Below are 18,842 nucleotides of genomic sequence, written 5' to 3'. Positions count from 1 at the left end.
TATGCTGTGTAAATTGCCAAGACAAAACAGACCAGGGAAAATCAGTAAGGAGGACCACCCTTCAAAGCTTACCATCCACCACAGCAGGTAGTATACAGTACTCAAATTGCAAGAATGACATTCCACTGTTGAGGTCCTACCCTGCTACAGTGATGCCCACAGCACGTGACAATGCTGTTGCACCATATGAACTGCCATTCCATGTTGTGATGCCAGCTCATTGTATGGTGTAGATGAGGCCAGGAGGTGAAATGAGCAGGGCCGTGCTTTTGCATCGATCCCATGCAGCAAAAAGCATCACACTTCACTACAGTTGGAGCTACAGCCAGATGCTCTCTTACACTCCCGTCTCACATGGCCCTAGGTTTTCTTGCAGAATTCTTTTTATTGTTTACTTGAACGTCCAAAGGGCTTTTTACAAAATCCCCTCTCGAAGACTCCTGAGCAAACTTAGCAGTCACAGAATAAGAGGATCGGTCACTGGTTAAAGAACAGAGAGTAGGGATACACAGACAATGTTCTTGCAATGGAGGGCTCTAAACAGGGATCTGCACTGGACCCAGTGCTTTTTAACTGGTTCATAAATGATCTGGAATTAGGAGTGAGCAGTGAGGTGGCGAAGTTTGCTGATGCTATCAAATTATTTAGGGTGGTTAAAACAAAAGGGAATTGCAAAGAGCTCCAAAAGGATCTCTCCAAACTAGGGGAATGGGCATTAAAATGGCAAATGCAGTACAATGTAAGCAAATGTAAAGAGATGCACGTTGGGGCCAAAAATCCCATACGCTGATGTGATCTGAGTTGGTGATGACCAGTCAAGAAAGAGATACCGGGGTTGTGGTGAATATCTTGATGAAAAAGTCAACCTAGCGTGCCGCTGCTGTGAGAATGGGAAATTCCATGTTGGGCATAATTAGAAATCTGGAACTGAAAATAAAACTGCCAACATTGTACTGCTCCTATAGAAATCTACACTGTGACCTCACTTAGAATAGTGCATACAGTTCTGGCCATCACACCTCAAAAAGTATACTGTAGAGCTGGAAAAGGCGCTGAAAAAGGCAACCAAAATGACCAAGAGGTTACAGCAGGTTTCCTATGAGAAAGGAATACATGTGGAACAACTTAGCTTTAAAAATAAGGTGAGTATGAGGAGACATGATAGAAGTGTACACAATTATGCATATTTGTATAGAGAAGGTAGAAAGGAAAACATTTTTCTCACCTTCCTATGAGACTAGAACTTGGAGTTATCCCATGAAGCTGAATAGTGGGCGATTCAGGACAGATAAAATGAGCTACTTCTTCACAGAGCACATAAACTATGGAATTCACTACCACAAGATGGCCACCAGCAGCTTTTAAAGTGGATTAGACACATCCATGGAGATAAGTCCATCAGTGGCTACTAGTCATGATGGCTATATATTACCTCCAGTATCAGAGGCAGTATGCCTTGGAGTATTAGTTGCCGGGAACACAAATAGGAAGGTGCTATTGCACTCAGGTCCTACTTGTGGGCTTCCCATGGGCAGCTGGGTTGGTCACTGTGTGAATAGAATGTTGGACTAGATAGGCCTTTGATCTGATTCTGCAGGGCTCTTATGTACTTTACTGCTGAATGTATAGCTGGAATAAACTACTGCTTTGATTGAGTAGGTTCAAATGTACCTTTTGTCATCTAGATTTCTTGTTTAGTATTCATGCTTGCTTTTTCAAACAGAGGTCATTTATTCCAACAATAACTTTGCGTTTTGTCCACACTACAGTGCAGCTGCTTCTAACCTGATGGGAGGTTTTAACACCATGCTACTTCTAGTCAGGTACTAGAAGTCAGGTACTAGTCAGGTACCCAACAGTAGTAGGAACACATCCAGCAATAATCTAGCAGTAAACTGCTACTACAAATGCATCCTCAGCTGCATGTTCTCCACGTAGTTCTATATATGGACTCTTTAGCACCACTTCCCGTGACAGAATGCTTACAAAGAAATCACTTCCATGAATGAACACACAAAAATGCCAAATGTAGACATTTGTGTGACATGGGGATTCTACAGCTGTACGGGGGGGCGGGATCTTCACGAGAACGGAATGAGGAGCGCGTTGGAATATTACCCAGATTTTCATGGAATTGGCTTTGGTCCATCAGGGACACACGAAGCAAGAAAAACCAAGTGTACGGCACCCTTAAAATCCGGTTTTCAGGGGTCACACAGTGCTTGAAAAGAACATACTTCCAGGTGGGGGGAGTAGAACTGAACGTCATTGGACTGGCAGGGGCTGCTCAACCAATGAGAGAGGCTTGTTTGCCGCCACCCCTATCCAGGCTCCCCCCTGTTACTACATTATTATGAATGGAGAGCAACTAATTCACAATTCTGAAGGTTCCCTTCTGCTACTATATTATCCCCCTCCACCTTTTCCTCAATTTCCACACTTTTGCCTTGAGAAGGCAAAAGGCTCCCCATCTAAAGGCTTCCCATGAAAGCAGCTCAGCCTCCACCCCATTCCAGCACTCTCCCAGGGAATGATTGCTTCCAACACCCCTTTCTACCCCCTGCTTCTCCTTCTCCCCGCTCAATGAGATGAGAAGCTCCCTTGAGCTCCAGAATGATGGCTACTGCGACTTTACATAACAACAAAGAAACTACAGGTCAAAGAGACACAGCATTGAGACAGTGATTTCAGAAAGAGCGCTTTAAGGCAAGTTACTAAAGTCAGCGTTTAACCCTTTAAACGCTTTAATGATTTACCATGGCTCTGTATGCACTGAGATCTGTTAAAGATTCACTGCAGGGGAGCGAGATTTATTTCTTACTTCTGAATAAACATGCACAGAAGGGGGTGTTGCTCTAGTTTGCTTTCCCTGTAGCTGGGCACAGCCAATCGTGGGTTCCTGCTGCTAAAAGCAGCACTAGTTAGCACTTAATGCTGGGTGAGCCCGGCCACATGCATGATTGGTGTATAAAAAAATTAATAAATTGGGGGGGGGGCGTCCTAGGTATGCAGAGTGGCTGATGCACTAAAGAAGATAAAAAGCAACTGCAATGACGGGCAAAGTGAAGCAAGGAGAAATATATACTAGAACTCCAGAGTGCCCAGCTGCAAAATGGCAGAAACCCTGGGGAAATACAGACGGGGGAAAACCCCTTGAAACACCCCTGGGCAGGGCTATCATGCCAAAGTAGGTGCGGAGGATAGGAGCACACAGCAAGAAAAGCGCGGAGAATCCGAATTAAAGGGAAAACCCCAGAGTATAAGTAGTCTAAAAAAATATGGATTTTCCACCACAAAGCCCGGGATGGCTTCAGTTTTGCTACGACGCCATCTGCCGCCAACGACCTCCAAACGCTCCCAATTCGCAGCAAATCGTCCGTGAGAACAACCCCTAGGTCACTGCATGTCCATGCAGTGTACATATGCTGAGAAGTCACAATCAATTGCAACCGATTATCGTCTAGCCATTTGTACTAGCTTCCTGCTTACTTTCATAAGTGAGGCTGTATTTTATCTTATATTAGAAATATTACTGAAATTTTAATCTGAAAGATGCTTTTTCCTGGAAAAAGCAAAACACGAACAGACAAAGAAAAATCAGAGTAATTCAGAAACAATAAATCACTGAGTATCTACCTTCTAGTCCAAGTGTTTACAAGAAATAGCAGGTGTATGAGCCAAAGAGCATTCATTTCACTGACTTTGTGTTTTATATATATATATATATATATATATATATATGAATGACAGACATGTATATTATTGATAGGCATATAAAATATTATATATATTAGACATGTCTACCAGTAATATACATGACTGCCATAAGAGAACAAGAATATCACAAGAAAGCAAGAAATATATTCATAAGCTATTTTACATCGACTCTCTTAGGAGTCTATGTGTACAACACATATTTGAAGGTTGAAAGTCTACAAACCAGGGGATACACTATTAAGCCTCTATACATTTTCTAATAAAATTACTGCAATCAAGAAGAACAAAGTTTTTAAAAAAGGAAGTTTGGTGCCCAGAATATATAAATAACTTAATACCATTTTTTTATTTTATGGCTCCATAGAAGCAGTAGAATCCTGATTTATTTAGAAGATATTGCCAATGTTTAATTTAATTTAATTTACTTTGCAATCATTGATTTTAGCAATGTCAGGAAAGGCACTGGAATAACTGATGTGATCATATGAGGATCTGTTCACAGTACATTAGGCTATTGCGTCTCCCAAGCCACTCAGTTTCTATTATAAAGGTAAGCAATTTACAGGGGTGCATTTTTCAAAATCCCATCTGAGTACCCTTCTAAATCCAGCAGGATTGAAAACACACTTCCCTTGCTCAAACCCTTTTCTCAGCATGCACTTTGGAAATGAAGCTGTTACCCTAATACCAGCTGCAAAGCAAAGAAAGGAACATGGTACAAGGAGGACCAAGGACTCTGCTTTCACTTTCCTGCCTTGATTAGAATCAACAAAGAACCTGTTTCAGAGTTCCATTAACCCTTGAAGAGGCTTGCTCAAAATAGCGCACACGCCAAGCACTGGAAGGTCCCACAGCCGAACCATGGGAACGGCATTGCCTACACACTTTCTTCTTGAGTACTGCTTTTATCTCATACTTTATCAAGTGGATGTGATACCTACGGCCCCACGGTTCTCTGTAAAACCAAATTCTGCTCCACAAGGGTGATGTTAAAGGCAGCTATTGCTATAGAAGCAATGTTTCTGTGAGCAGGTCTCAACTCCTGCATCATTTAGGGGTGAAGACAATATATTAGGTCCCAGTACAAAGCCACCATGATTCACAAATTAAAGAAATATGCTAAAACCCTACATGGTGGACCTTACAATTGGCTGGTAGCAGCAGCATGTTAATGGGGAAACGAATTATTCAGTGGAAAATGGTGTCCTTCTATTGCTAATGCAAAATTTTCTCCCAAAGACAGGCATTCATGTCTTTAAAAGCTGACATTGCTGCATACTAAAGCTAATCTCCTTTCTAGCAATTAAATCACATGCAACATTTTAAGGTTGTTAAAGAGTTAAAGGAGAAATCCTGTTATACAAGAACTAGAAGCTTTATGGGTGCAAAACCTGACAAATATATCTTTAGGTTTTAGTATTACAGTTGAAAAGCCTAGCTTTGAACCCACACTTCCTGCCTTGCTAACATTCAAGTCCATTAAGCTGATTCATAACTTCTGGAGTAAGAGTAATGTTTAAACAAGTACTTTTAAGGGCACCTCCTTTAGTACCAATTAATAAACTCCAACAACAAGAGCAAGAATTAAACACTGACTATACCAGCAGGAAATCACTTCACAGATCCATCTTTAAAAAGGAAAAAAAGAAAAGAAAAAAACATAACATAACATAACATAACATATCCTCAAAATACTGCTGATAAAAGCATTATTTACTCCATCAAGGATATTCCCAATCAGCAGAAATTACCTGGAAAAGCAGATTCTGCACCCCACTGATGTCTAAGGAAACTAGCTAATGGCAGAGTTCACCTACCTGTGATGATACAACAGACTTTGAACTGGTTCACATGTAACAACCACCCAGAGTACGGGTTGAATATGGGTTGTTGTTCAATTGTGGGTTGTCTTTACATGCAAACCCTGCACTATGATTTCACTACAAACAACCCAGGAAGAGAACCCATGGTTTGCTGTTGGGTTGTGAACTCTGGGCTCTTTGTGGTTAACAAACTATAGTTAAACCATAGTGCAAGGTTGGCACATAAAGACAACTCACGATTCAACAATGACAACCTACACTCTGGGTTGTTGTTACATGCGAACCAGCAAATTGAAGCAGTTTGAAAAGTTAATGATATTGGCAATTGCCATCCTTCCTAAGCATGAGAAAGGAAGGCAAGCCTTCATTTTCTTATTATTACTTTCTTGTTTCTACTAACAGACAGCATCATACAGCAAGCAACATACAGACAACCTTGTCTGGCTTTCAGCCCCACTTGAGCTCTCTGTGGTGCTGTCCTATTCCCATTCCTCATTGGGAAACCTAACTTGCCCCAAACACTGGTAAACACCCGATCCGTAGGGGAATCCTGTAACCCAGGCCTCACCAGTGCCCGACGATGCTAAGACCGCACCCTGACAGAGGCAGAAAAGAATACAGTGCTATACAATTACAGAGTTGCTTTATGGCTGAGGAAACGAGCTTTTGCGCAAGAATGTAAGCTAAGGGTCAATTTATACAATCAGTTGTGAATTTTACCTATAGTTTATCGCTTGAGAAGTCTGTCTCCCATTGGCAGATAGTCCATTAACCTAATTTTTAACATCCTTTCCAGCTCCAGAAGCATCACTGTCAAAGGAGGCTGACATGTAATTGCCATCCCCACCCTAAGACTGGCATTAACATAGGCAAATCAAAACAAAGCTCAGATTTATAGCATGAGTTTGATGGCCTCATTCTATCGAACAGCAAACTCAGATAGTTGAGTGCCTATCAAACCCCTTGAATTACAGCTAAAAGTCCTGACTTCGCTCCCATCTGGATGTGTTTCCTTTCAGCTTCAATGTGGTGGTGTACAGAGGCCAAGTCCCAAAACAGTTATCCCTGTTCCAATATTTCTGGCCCTAATTTTATATAAAAAACACACACACACCTACTCAGCTTCCTTTATAAAGGCTTGCCCGCTCCCTCTTGCACCTTTCCCTATTTCCTAACAAGGCAAAAACCACTGTCACTTCCCTTTACTCAAAAGTAAAAAAAGGAAGAGCACTCTGTCCAACTCAGGAAGCCAAATTCTACCCTGTGACACCCCAAGAGGGAAAAGAAAAACAACAGAAGTCTGCCTTCCTGTGCTCATCTTTTTCTTGTTCTGGAATAATGTTCACTGCATTGGTGGCATCAAATAAAAAATTACAAGGAGGATTAGGAGGGGGACCATGCATATGGGAAGACTTCCTATCCATGTCAAGAGAATCAATTTCAAGTTGCAGAGGGGGAAGTCATCAGGGTTTTCTCCATCAAAATTCTGAGCAACTGTATGTTTTACACTCTGAAGAAAGAGAAGATAAGCTTCACAGCACCCCCAAAATACCATCTAGAAAAAGGGTAGGCAATCTGGTGCCCTTCAAATTTTTTGGACTCCAACTCCCTTACCATTGACCATACTGGCTGGAAATGTTATTTATTTACAATATTTATATACCTCTCCACATCAGAAGATTTTGTAGCAGTGAACAACACAGTGAAACAATAAAACAGCAGGTTAAAAAAAGAGTTAAAACATTTTTTTAAAAGACAAACCCCAATAAAGTAGAATTTAACAAACCATGGCTGGTCATGTAAGGAAGGCCTCTTGAAATAACAATGTCTTCAGAAGGCGCTGGAAGGAACACAATGTTGGCGTCTGCCTGACCTCTAAAGGCAGAGAATTCCACAGGAAGGGGCCACCACATTGAAGGCTCTTTTCCTAGTGGACTCCAACTGGGCCGTAGGTCCATGTGGAACCACCAGGAACATGCCCACTGATGACCTCAGTGACCAGGCAGGTTGGTAAAGAAGGAGGCGCTCTCTCAGGTATCCTGGTCCCAAGTTGTTTACGGCTTTGTACACTAGTATTAATACCTTAAACCTGGCCCAGTAACGAATAGGCAGCCAGTGCAGTTCCCTCAGCAGAGGAGTTACATGCTGAAAAGGGGCAGCTCCCGACAACAGCTGCGCTGCTGCATGCTTCACTAGCTCCAGCTTCCAGACCAGCCTTAAGGGCAGCCCCACATGCAGCACACGGCAGTAATCCAGTCTTGAGGTTACTTATGCCTGTACCACTGTGGTCAAGCTATCCCCGTCCAGGAGAGGCCATAGCTGGCAAACCAGCCGAAGCTGGTAAAAGGCACTCCAAGCCACAGCGACCACTTGGGCCTCCAGAGACAATGATGCATCTAGGAGTAACCCCCAACTACGGACCTGATCTTTCAGAGGGAGTGCAACCCCATCCAGAACAGGCAATGAGCCTATCTCCTGGACCTGGGAACCACTCACCCACAGGGCTTCTGTCTTGCCAGGATTCAGCTTCAGTTTATTGGCCCTCATCCAGCCCATTACTGAGTCTAGGCACTGATTCAGGACTTGCGCAGCCTCTCCTGATTCAGATGTCACCGGGAGATAGAGCTGCGTGTCATCAGTATACTGATGGCATTTAGCTCCAAATCCCCTAATGACCGCTCCCAGCAGCTTCATATAGATGTTGAACAACACTGGGGACAAGATGGTGCCCTGCAGCACCCCATAGCTCAATTGCCAAAGGGCCGAGGAATAGTCACCCAATGTTACTCTCTGAAATCGGCCCTGTAGGTAGGACTGGAACCACTGTAACACAGTGCCTCCAATACCCAAATTATAGTCCAAATGAAATGGAGGGCACCAGGTTGACTACCCCTAATCTAGAATCTTCTTATTATGCCACAAAGGTGAGAAGAAAGGAGGAGAATGGATTGTGGCCTCTGCCTGAAGGGTCTATTAAGACTAGTGCTGACGTTACATTTCAAATGTTCTTCTATTTTGTTTTCCCATGTCATTTCCTCTCTTTTCGATTCAATTTTCCAAGTGCTCGTGCCTATGTAGCCAAAACAGCAGCACAGAGGTATAAGCAAAACATATTGGGAAACTTTAATTTACCCCAAGGTTTGCAGAAGTAATGAAAAATTAGGGGGGAAGCCTATGTGGAACTTCAAAACCAGCATAATGACCATAGAATACCGAGAGGAAAAAACCTTGAAAACAGGAGAGGGAATGGAATGGTGGCTGGAAAAGGAGGATGGAAGAAAAGAGACAGATATAAAAAGGGCACAGAGAACCATCTCATTGACTGGATAGGTCATTTCCTGGTTCATAATAAGGCATTTTTAATGTCACGAAGCACAGAAATAAATGGAAAAATCCAAGATTTTACCATGCCTGGGATTGGGCATCAGTATGTCAACTCCACCCGCCCACCCTCCCAAAACCCAAAATGGAGAAAACATTCCTAAATGGAGAAACAGGCCAGTAAGGATTTAACACACTGAGCGGGCACAGAATGTTAACTGTTGTTGACAGCAGGGGTGTGTGGGGACAGAGAAAACCAATAGGGGGAAGGGAAGAGAATATACTGGCTGAAACCCTGAACAGAAGTACTCAACTCTGCAACATTGTATTGCAGGGCCCCGCCTTTGATAGAAGAATGCAGGAGCTACTCCTGTGATTAGAAAAATGGCAAGATGCAGTTTTACTAAGCCATTGGCATCTTCCATGAGCCCTCAACTTTAGATGTTACACTTCTCAGCAGGTGCTTATGGGGATTTGCCAGCTGCCGTGACATCTGTACAAACTCTTAGCTTAACTAAACTGAAGGCATAAAAAAGCATCAAGGAGTTGAACCAAACTGTTCCATTCCAAAAACAAACTAATCATGTAAGATGTTTGTAGCTCTTTACTGAACACAGTACGGTGGCTTTGGCTGAGGAGCTCCACTGACCTGAGATGTGGCTCTGAATAGAGAAACATAATTATTGGAACAAAAGCAGTTTGGCAATCTTAGTGATTCTCCTTCTGCACTAAAATAAGCAAGTTAGTGGTAATTGCTAGGCATAAAAACCCTGAGAGGTCCCATTCTTGAGAAAGCGATAAACAAGGATAATCGATCAAATTTAAACAGAAGGCACATTACCAGTGCAGAAAAGGAACAGTCTCAACACACAATGATTTGTACTTGTTCTGTTTTCCTAATAATTATCTCACTGCAAGTGGAGATGTAAAATATTCAGTAGTTACTTCCTACAGTGCTTGATTAAGAAGAGGCTAGTGTCTATGAGTTATATATCAAAGGTACTGCACAGATCCTCACATTTATCTGAGATAAAATTGAAGATGCAGAACCTCTGAACACAGGAAATTATAGTATTACACTAAGTGTAAATACATTAATCATAGAATTCCTCATGACTCTTAATCAAATGTATATCCATTACTAAGTGTAGATCAGAAGTCAGGTCCTTTATCTCAAAGGTGTTCAGAAATATATCCAACCAGTAGCAGCCCTTTTTTGGTTCTTAATTATGATAGCCCATCTCAGTATTCATGGTAAGACTGCTAATGAGCATAACTCTTTCTTCAAAACAATCTTGCTGGAATAAAGGAGGTACAAAAGAACATTGTTAGACCTGAACATGTGAAGACTAAACTCTATAGGGCACAGGTGGGCAATTTGTGACCCTCCAGATGTTTTGGCCTACAACTCTCATTCTAATTAGGGCTGATGGGACTCGTAAAACAACACGTCTGGAGGGCCATACACTGCCCATCCCTGGTGTAGAAGGCAGAGCTGCGTGTGCTGACCCAACCCCTTATGTCCCCATGTGTGCCAGCTCCCACCACCTCAGTCCCCAACCTTCCCGCATTGAGCAGGAGGGTGTAAAGGGCCGTTCTACTCATGTTGGCTTGAATGAGATCCTTTAACTGGGAATACCAGGTATTGAACCCAGGACCTTCTGAGGCAAGGAATGTGCTGTACCACTGAGCTGTGGCCCCTTACTTAATAGAAAGCACTCATGACTAGTTTGGTGCAAAAGTACTACAAAGTCATTCCTCTTTTTCTGTTGGTCTCTAATATATACATGGCCTCTAACCATGCAAATAGATAATACATCCACTCACATGGGGCATAGAACATTACAAGGGTGTGCTTCTTTTTCTTCAAAGATTCCCTGAAGTCTTCACCTGCAAGATGGATAACACTTGTTTGCCTTTCTTCCCAAGTTGGTTCAGGTGGAGGTGGTGCCTGAGGACTGAAGATGGAAGAAAAGAATGTTCTAACTTCTTCACTTGTAAAAATCCCAAACCCCACTATATCAAAAATTTGTCAAAAGAAGTGTTTTGTAAAACTCCCTATCTCAAAACATAGAGCTGGTCTGGACATCATGATAAACCATGGTTTATTATGATGGGAATGAGCAGAAGCATGTATCAGGCTTGCGAGGGGGGGGGGCAATTGTTTCCATTTTTTATCAACCATGGTTGACGCAACAAACTGTGCTTCATCTTAGCTAAGAGTTACTTGAAACAAGCCATGGGTTATGAAGATGGCTTGTTTCAAACAAAATATACTTAAGATTAAGCTAGGTTTGGATTTAACGCTAAACTGAGGCTTGTAGCAGCTTGGTTTATCACGATGTCTGAACGGTTCATAGAGTACAACAGATTTCAGAAAACAATAACAGCCTCTTTATTTTAAAGGTATAAGTTTTGTTGCATAATAATCTATTTTTCCTTCTCTGTCATAAAGAAGAGAGAAGTTACTGAAAACAAGTGGATCATTCAGCCATTCCATTGTAATTTTGTGACCTGCCACTGAAGCCTATAAGAATGAACCATTTTACCTGTGCACACGTGGAAGAGCTCCTTTTTGACTCAGTCACATTATTGGTCAAATTTCACCACCACAGGTATCCCAATTGTACCACTGTGGTATGTGACTAAAACACTCATTTATTCAAATCCCTGATATAAATATGTTGCTCAGACTACGAGGTAAAGAACTCTGCAATTTTCTACAATACTTTTGTTAGTCAATATGATCAATGAGGCCTGACATTTTTATTAGAATCAAAATTCTCCCTTGTTGCTTGTTCTTCCTGCAGAAAGGGACAAACAGTGATTGTTGTGCCTTGTTTCAACATTAGAATTGACATTACTCCAAGGACTCAAATTGCAATGTATAATTTCAAGTAATGCACTTGTTTATATTCATTCCCAGTAGTACCATTTTAAGTACTTCAAATATGTAAAATCTGGAGGAAATTTTACACAATTTATCCACTACAAACACTAATTGCCGATTAATTGAAGGGTCAACACACAGACATGTTGTCACATACAGTGATTGTGTAATACCTCAGTCGAGATCCACAGGTACATCCTATAGAGATGTCACACAGTGATCTGAACACAACTGCCAATGACCAAACACCACTGAGTGTTTCCATGCTTTTCAACCACAGTAGTGATTAGAGGAGCAGCAATATACAAAACTATTTGAATGCATAACCCATGCTGTCCTTTACAGATCTTAAATGTGGGAGCTACAGAACAAAATGTTGCAAAGTGCAGCCTGTTCAGTTGTTCCAACCTATCAACCATGCCTTCTTTCATGATACTCCATTCCATCCTCCCCCACCCCCGGGTTTCCAATTTTTTACCCCCCAGAGGTCTGTGCCACCTCACCATGCTCAGTCCTCACTGGGCTGGCTTTTTTGCTCCCCTTATGTATTTTTTCCTAAAAGGGATTTTTTTTTTTGTACTTCTGGAAATCTTGGAGTACCTCCAAGCACACCAAACCTCACTTTCGTTTGTGGGTTGCACCATTTTGGCTACAGAAGGATAGGCACTTGGAGAATGAGTCTGCTTTTACTATAGAGAATTTATCCTCAAAGCAATTATTTCTCACAGATTAAAAGCTCAGGTTCAGATATAACTTTGTAAGATTTTCAGAGAGCTAAGATTTGAACCTCATGTCCCAAGTCTGAGTGCAATATACGTCTACCCCTCCAACAGTTCAGTGACTTAACTCTTGGAAACAATCCAATGGCAACTCATCAACTGTTTGCTTTGTGACAGATAAACTTCTGTGGGAACCAGGTCTAGTTAAAGAATCTCTCACCATTCAATGTATTAGTATTTAAGGTATGCACACCATACTTTAAGCTCTTTCATAAAGCCATAGTGAAACCAAATTAATTAAACTAGCTATAATGATCTTTCAAGAGCCACAGCTAATAACACGGCAAAACACTGTTAATTAAAACTCAAATGCTCAAAAGTAGAGGGTATATGCCTTAAGGCACAAGTATCCCAATTATATGGTTAAAAATTCAGCACTGCCAAGTAGTTTGCAAAACACTAAAAAAGTCCTTTCTATGCATCCTTAATGCCAACCTGGCAAATTTCAACTTTTTAAACAAACCATTAAGAATTCATACCCCCTTTCCCCCAAAAGGACACTTTTGTATTCTTTTCCTGTATGCAAGAGATATAGAGCACCATAATAGTACATGCATTTTTAACTCATGAATTTACCATTTGATTCAAAATAATGCAATTTGCCCTGGGCTAATTGGCAACTTTCATAATGAATAAGCTCTGTAACCACCAACAGGAATGCCACCACCAGTAAGTCCTGTCTGTTAGAACTACACAGTTTTTCATATGCATTAAGCTTCAGTTCAGCACATTCTACATGTGCAAAATGGTTTAGGGATTTTAAGATATCAGACAGTATAAAAGTATTATGACTAACTGACTAACTAAGTAAACAAATACATACATACATCCAAGTAGTGAGCATCTTACGAATTTAGGCTAAATGCGCTATTTTTCAACAGGAAGTATTTTTTTTAACTGAAGTACAAAAAATAAAATAAAAAGCACACTGATATCCCAATGCTCCAGACTATATAAATTGGTTTGCATGATCTCAGAGCACATGTGAAGACCTCTATGAATCCTTATGCTCTATTTCTTTCTCTGTTTATTTATGCACTTCTCTGTTCTGTCCATGTCCTTCTGGCCAATTCAGTGTTTTACCTGCTGCTGTCACACTCTCCTAGCCACATTCACTTCACAAATCCTCATAAAAAGGCAAGAAAATAGGGTTGCATCATCCATCTTCCCTGTTGGGCAGCTATACAGCCACACACAATGTAGTGTGCTACTCAGAGACTTAGCCCAGCTACCATTTTATTATCTCTTCAGCACGTTGACTCTCTGCTCCATCTTGCCCGGGAAAGGTATGCAAAGCAAAAGCTTAGACATACCAGGCATAGTAGCTGTCCCCCATTAGCACTGAATATGAGAGCAGATCCCACTCTGTAGCTGGCAGGCCTGGGACATCCAGAATAAGCACATGCTGTACTCTGCAGGCTCTTAACGCAATCAAGCCATCCCAGATGCACCAACTTAATTGGCCATCCAATGCCCTGGAAAGGAAAGCTCCATGTCCTGAGTGCAACACCTCCTGCCAGCTGAGGTGGGAGGTGGTGCCATTGCCCTCTCTTCTCCCCCACGCCCACCGATGCTCACAATGGCAGTGGCAGGCCTCTCTCCTCCCTCGATGCCTCACTTGAGGGATCTTTCCTTAGAGTGAGGCAGTGGCAGGGAGGTGGCTATTGAGTCCACCTGTGCCATGGCAGCACAGGCAGTCTCCATAGCCACCTCCCCACTAATGCTTCGCTCTAAGGAAGGACCCCTCACAGTGAGGCATTTGGGCCAGGCTCTCTGGACAGATGCGCTTGCTGGAGAAATTAGTTGCTAGCTCTTCTGAGTGGCCAGCAGAGCTTCAGAGAGAGTCTACCAACCAGATGCTACACTTGGAGGGGTTCTCAAAGCAAGGCATCAGGCGGGTAGCACTTCAGAGAGCTATACCAGCCTCTCTTGCCTCAGCAGGAGAGCAGCCAGCATGGATTTCTGCAGCACCAGGTGGGGAGCGCAGTTCTCTTGGAGACGCAATTCTCCGTCCTTCAGGATCTGACACCTGAGGCAGGGGATTCACCCTACTTTACAGAAGGGCTGGCCCTGCCTCAGGCACTGCTCCTTCTGGTACATATATTAACAGTTGTTAAGGTTAGGAGCCCATACCTAGTATATGCACACAACTCCTCTTGAACCCTGTACTTTTGGACTCATCACCCGCGCCAGGAAAAAAAATGATCCCACTAGTGATCAAAAGCTTAGAAGTGACCTGAAAACAAAAAAAGCACACATATAGGAAGTGGAAGGAAGGCCAAGCAACAAAGGAAGAGTACAGGCAGCTAGCACAGAATGGCAGGGATGGTATCAGGAAGGCTAAAGCTGAGAACGAGCTGAGGTTAGCAAGGGAGGCTAAAAGCAACAAAAAGGCTTTCTTCAGATATGTGCATATTGAAAGACACAGGAAAGAAATGGTGGTTCAACTATTAAATAAAGATGGGAAAATGATAACAGATGACAAAGAAAAGGCATAAGTGCTCAATTCCTACTTTGGCACAGTCTTCCCACAAAAGAGGGTCTATTACCGCCCCCCCCCCCCCCCGGCAAAGGTGAAGTAGAGGCTGAAGGGGCAGGATTTCAGCTTGAGATTGATAGGCATATGGTCAAGGAACACCTCATTACTTTGAATGAGTTCAAATCTCCAGGGCCAGATGAACTGCATCCTAGAGTCATAAAGGAACTGGCAGAAGAACTCTCAGAACCACTGTCTATTCTCTTTGAGAAATCATGGAGGATGGGGGAAGTGCCAGATGACTGGAGGAGGGCTAATGTTCCTATCTTCAAAAGGGGTAAAAAGAAGGAACCTGGGAACTACAGACCAGTCAGTCTGACATCAATCCCTGGGAAAATCCTGGAGCAGATGATAAAGCAATCCATCTGGAAGCACCTTGACAACAATGCCGTGATTACTCGAAGCCAACATGGATTTGTCAAAAACAAGTCCTGCCAGACAAAACTGATCTCATTTTTTGATCAAGTAACCTCCCTTGTAGACCGTGGGAATGCTGTAGACATCATATACGTTGACTTCAGCAAAGCTTTCGACAAAGTGCCCCATGATATCCTGATGAGCAAACTAGCTCAAAGTGGGCTAGATGAAACAACGATCCGGTGGATCCACAGTTGGCTACAGAATCGGACTCAAAGAGTGCTTATCAATGGGATCTTCCCAAACTGGGGAGAGATAACAAGCGGGGTACTGCAGGGATCAGTCCTGGGCCCAGTGCTCCAACACCTTTATTAATGACTTGGATGACAAGGTGCAGGGAAGACTTATCAAATTTGCAGATGACACAAAATTGGGCGGGATAGCTAATACTTTGGAAGACAGAAACAAAATTCAAAGTGATCTGGATAGACTGGAGCGCTGGGCAGAAAACGAGAGAATGAAATTTCATAGGGATAAATACCAAGTTCTGCACCTAGGAAAAAGAAACCAAATGCACAGTTACAAGATGGGAAATACTTGGCTCAACAACACTACAAGCGAGAAGGATCTTGGAACTGTTGTCGATCACAAGCTGAATATGAGCCAACAATGTGATGTGGCTGGAAAAAAGGCAAATGCTATTTTGGGCTGCATTAATAGAAGCATGGCTTCCAAATCCCGGGAAGTACTAGTTCCCCTCTACTCAGCACTGGTTAGGCCTCATCTGGAGTACTGTGTCCAATTCTGGGCACCACATTTTAAGAAGGATGCAGACAAACTGGAGAGGGTTCAGAGGAGGGCAACAAAGACGATCAGGGGACTGGAAGCAAAGCCCTATGAGGAGAGATTGAAAGAACTGGGCATGTTTAGCCTTGAGAAGAGAAGACTGAGGGGAGATATGATAGCGCTCTTCATGTACCTGAAAGGTTGTCACAGAGAGGAAGGCTGATGTCTTCTCGATCATCCCAGAGTGCAGGCCACGGAATAATGGGCTCAAGTTACAGGAAGCCAGATTCCGGATGAACATCAGGAAAAACTTCCTGACTGTTAGAGCAATACGACAACGGAACCAATTGCCTAGGGAAGTGGTGGGCTCTCCCACACTGGAGGCATTCAAGACGAAGCTGGACAGCCACCTGTCAGGGATGCTTTGACTTCGATTCCTGCATTGAGCAGGGGGTTGGACTCAATGGCCTTGTAGGCCCCTTCCAACCCTACTATTCTATGATTCTATGTGAAATCACTTGGCCAAAAGTGAATAAAAGAATAAAAGTCAATAAAAGAAAACAAAAGAAGGGGGCTTTATTTAACATCCATAGATATGAAAGGAGTTGGACATGTACCCAAAATCAGGCAGCAAGGAGTAAGTCTCTGTTTTTGTCCTGTCACAGCCTGGATATGGTTATAATACATTTTGAAATGCTTGTGAAAAGGACAGAAGAACTATATTTCTACAGCAGCAGAGCTACCACCTTGAAAGAAAAGCATATCAATCTTTCACTCCTCCTACTCCGCCAAATGTTTGCCAGTTTTTTTGAAGAGTGGCTTAACATATCTAAAAACTCAAAACATTTGGTTTGGAAAAGAATTCCAAAATTGCCCTCCGGGAAAAAAAATGGTTTATTGTTTTTTAAAAATTAAACACAGCCCATGTTTAATTAGCTTTAAGTAGAACCCCACAAGCGTGAGTGTGCGTGTGTGTGTCGGAGTGGGGCGGGGGGGAAGCATTGTTTGTAAAATATTAAAAAGGGAAGAGAAGCAACCACTGTGGATTTACTTATTTTTAAAAGTTAGGCACTTTAAAATAAGTGCCTAGCTGTTAATCTCAATAAATCTTCGGTGCATATAACTTACTTCAGGAGCCATTCAACGATTTTACTCTTTGTTCGGAGTTGTGGCAAAGTATATTTCTCCTGTCCATCTTGGAAGTACTTGAGCGTTGGAAATCCTGATATTTGAAATCTTTCTGCGACAGCTTTGTTGACAGTGGCATCAACTGCTGCCAGGACACCTGGACTCTGCAAAATAAAAGCAATACCTGTAACTGTAAATCATCAGTTGTAAAAAGCTGAGATAGGAGATGAAGAATTCCAAATAATTAATTAAATACGGAGTCATCCAGAGCCCAGAATGGGCTTACAACTGAAGTGCAAAGCATACAGACAAAGGTGTGATTGAATTCTTTTATCACGACCAAGAGGTGGAAAGTTTAACAAGTTTTGTTATGACAATCCACACTATCCATTTCAAGGGTAATCCTCATGAAGAATGCCCAGTCAATCAACTAGATTCTAGCTACAACTGGCAAGGGGACAGAAGTGAAATGAGCATTGAGATGATCAAGCTGTGAAGCTATTCATTGGCTAACTGTTCATCTTCAGTGCTTGCTGCATACATGTGATGATGGGATGACTTCGCATGCTCCTGGGTCTTAACTAAAGGGCTTCTCCAAGCGTCTGCACACAAAAAACCAGGCTTTCATTTGTAGGCTTTCCTAGTGGCCTTTAATGGCCTTACAAAATTCTACCCACCCTTGTGTCTCAAACCCTTCAACCGTTAGACAGCAAGTGATATTTTTCCCCAAAATACAAAGATGCCCACAGGACAAGGTCTCAAGCACCAAAATTGGGGAGTGTGACTTATTCGAGTGTGGTTTTAATTGTACTAATGATAGCAATTGTGCATGATTATTCTTAGCCTTACCAGAATGCACACTAGGTAGGCATAAAATCAAGTCAAAGCCTATGTCACCTGCTTAAATAGAGGAGGAAAACACTCTTATTTGCTTACAAGTACACAGCATAAATGCAAGCCAGAGCTTTCTTTGCATTAAACATCAAACCAGTAATTAATGGAGGGGACAAAACATTTCCATGCAGCATTTGGGCTCAATCATGTTATATACAATACAAGGCCTTACAGCCGAATATATAAACACCTTGTGATTATTATTTTTGTGTGGTTTAAAGACAGAATGTTCTTGCTAACAATTTTGGCAGAGCTCATGCATTACCGACAAGATTGTACTTTGGAACCATCTCTTTCAGCGCCCCTTGGGAAGAGGAGAACAGCTGAAATAGTTGCAGCAAGAAAGGAAAACAATTTTTATGACTGTAGTTATTTATTAAGGATCACTTGGAAACAGAGTTAGGAAGGGAATTGGCTTACATCACTGTCTGTATGGAGCATCTCAGCGGCCTTCTCATATTCCGGCTTCATTTTCTTACAGTGCCCACACCCTGTCAGAGAAAAGTTTAACTGAACATATATATGTATATATTTGCAAAGAAAACTGGCCTACTACATACTTTACCAAAACTGCAGCTGCCTTTCCAAAACAATCTCTTTGCCCTTCTAGG

The 18,842-nt window shown here is 42.3% G+C and overlaps 1 protein-coding gene across 1 annotated transcript in view; it reads right to left on the bottom strand.

Moving 5' to 3' along the window:
* Positions 1–18,842, bottom strand: part of PDIA5 (protein disulfide isomerase family A member 5) — a 211,270-nt gene that overhangs the window by 31,754 nt on the left and 160,674 nt on the right. Inside the window, exons 12-14 of the mRNA XM_084807405.1 lie at positions 18,652–18,722; positions 17,338–17,501; positions 10,689–10,819 (exon numbers count right to left, since the gene is read on the bottom strand). Of these exons, the coding sequence (XP_084663531.1) occupies positions 10,689–10,819; positions 17,338–17,501; positions 18,652–18,722 (366 nt within the window). The remainder of the gene's footprint in view (positions 1–10,688; positions 10,820–17,337; positions 17,502–18,651; positions 18,723–18,842) is intronic.

The sequence above is a fragment of the Heloderma suspectum genome, chromosome 1, assembly GCF_057233095.1.
Source record: "Heloderma suspectum isolate Gila_16-S chromosome 1, 16-S_ref, whole genome shotgun sequence".
NCBI classification, from domain to species: Eukaryota; Metazoa; Chordata; class Lepidosauria; order Squamata; family Helodermatidae; genus Heloderma; species Heloderma suspectum.
The sequence above is the reverse complement of the archived record's forward strand: the minus strand, read 5'-3'. Positions and strand labels throughout refer to the sequence as shown.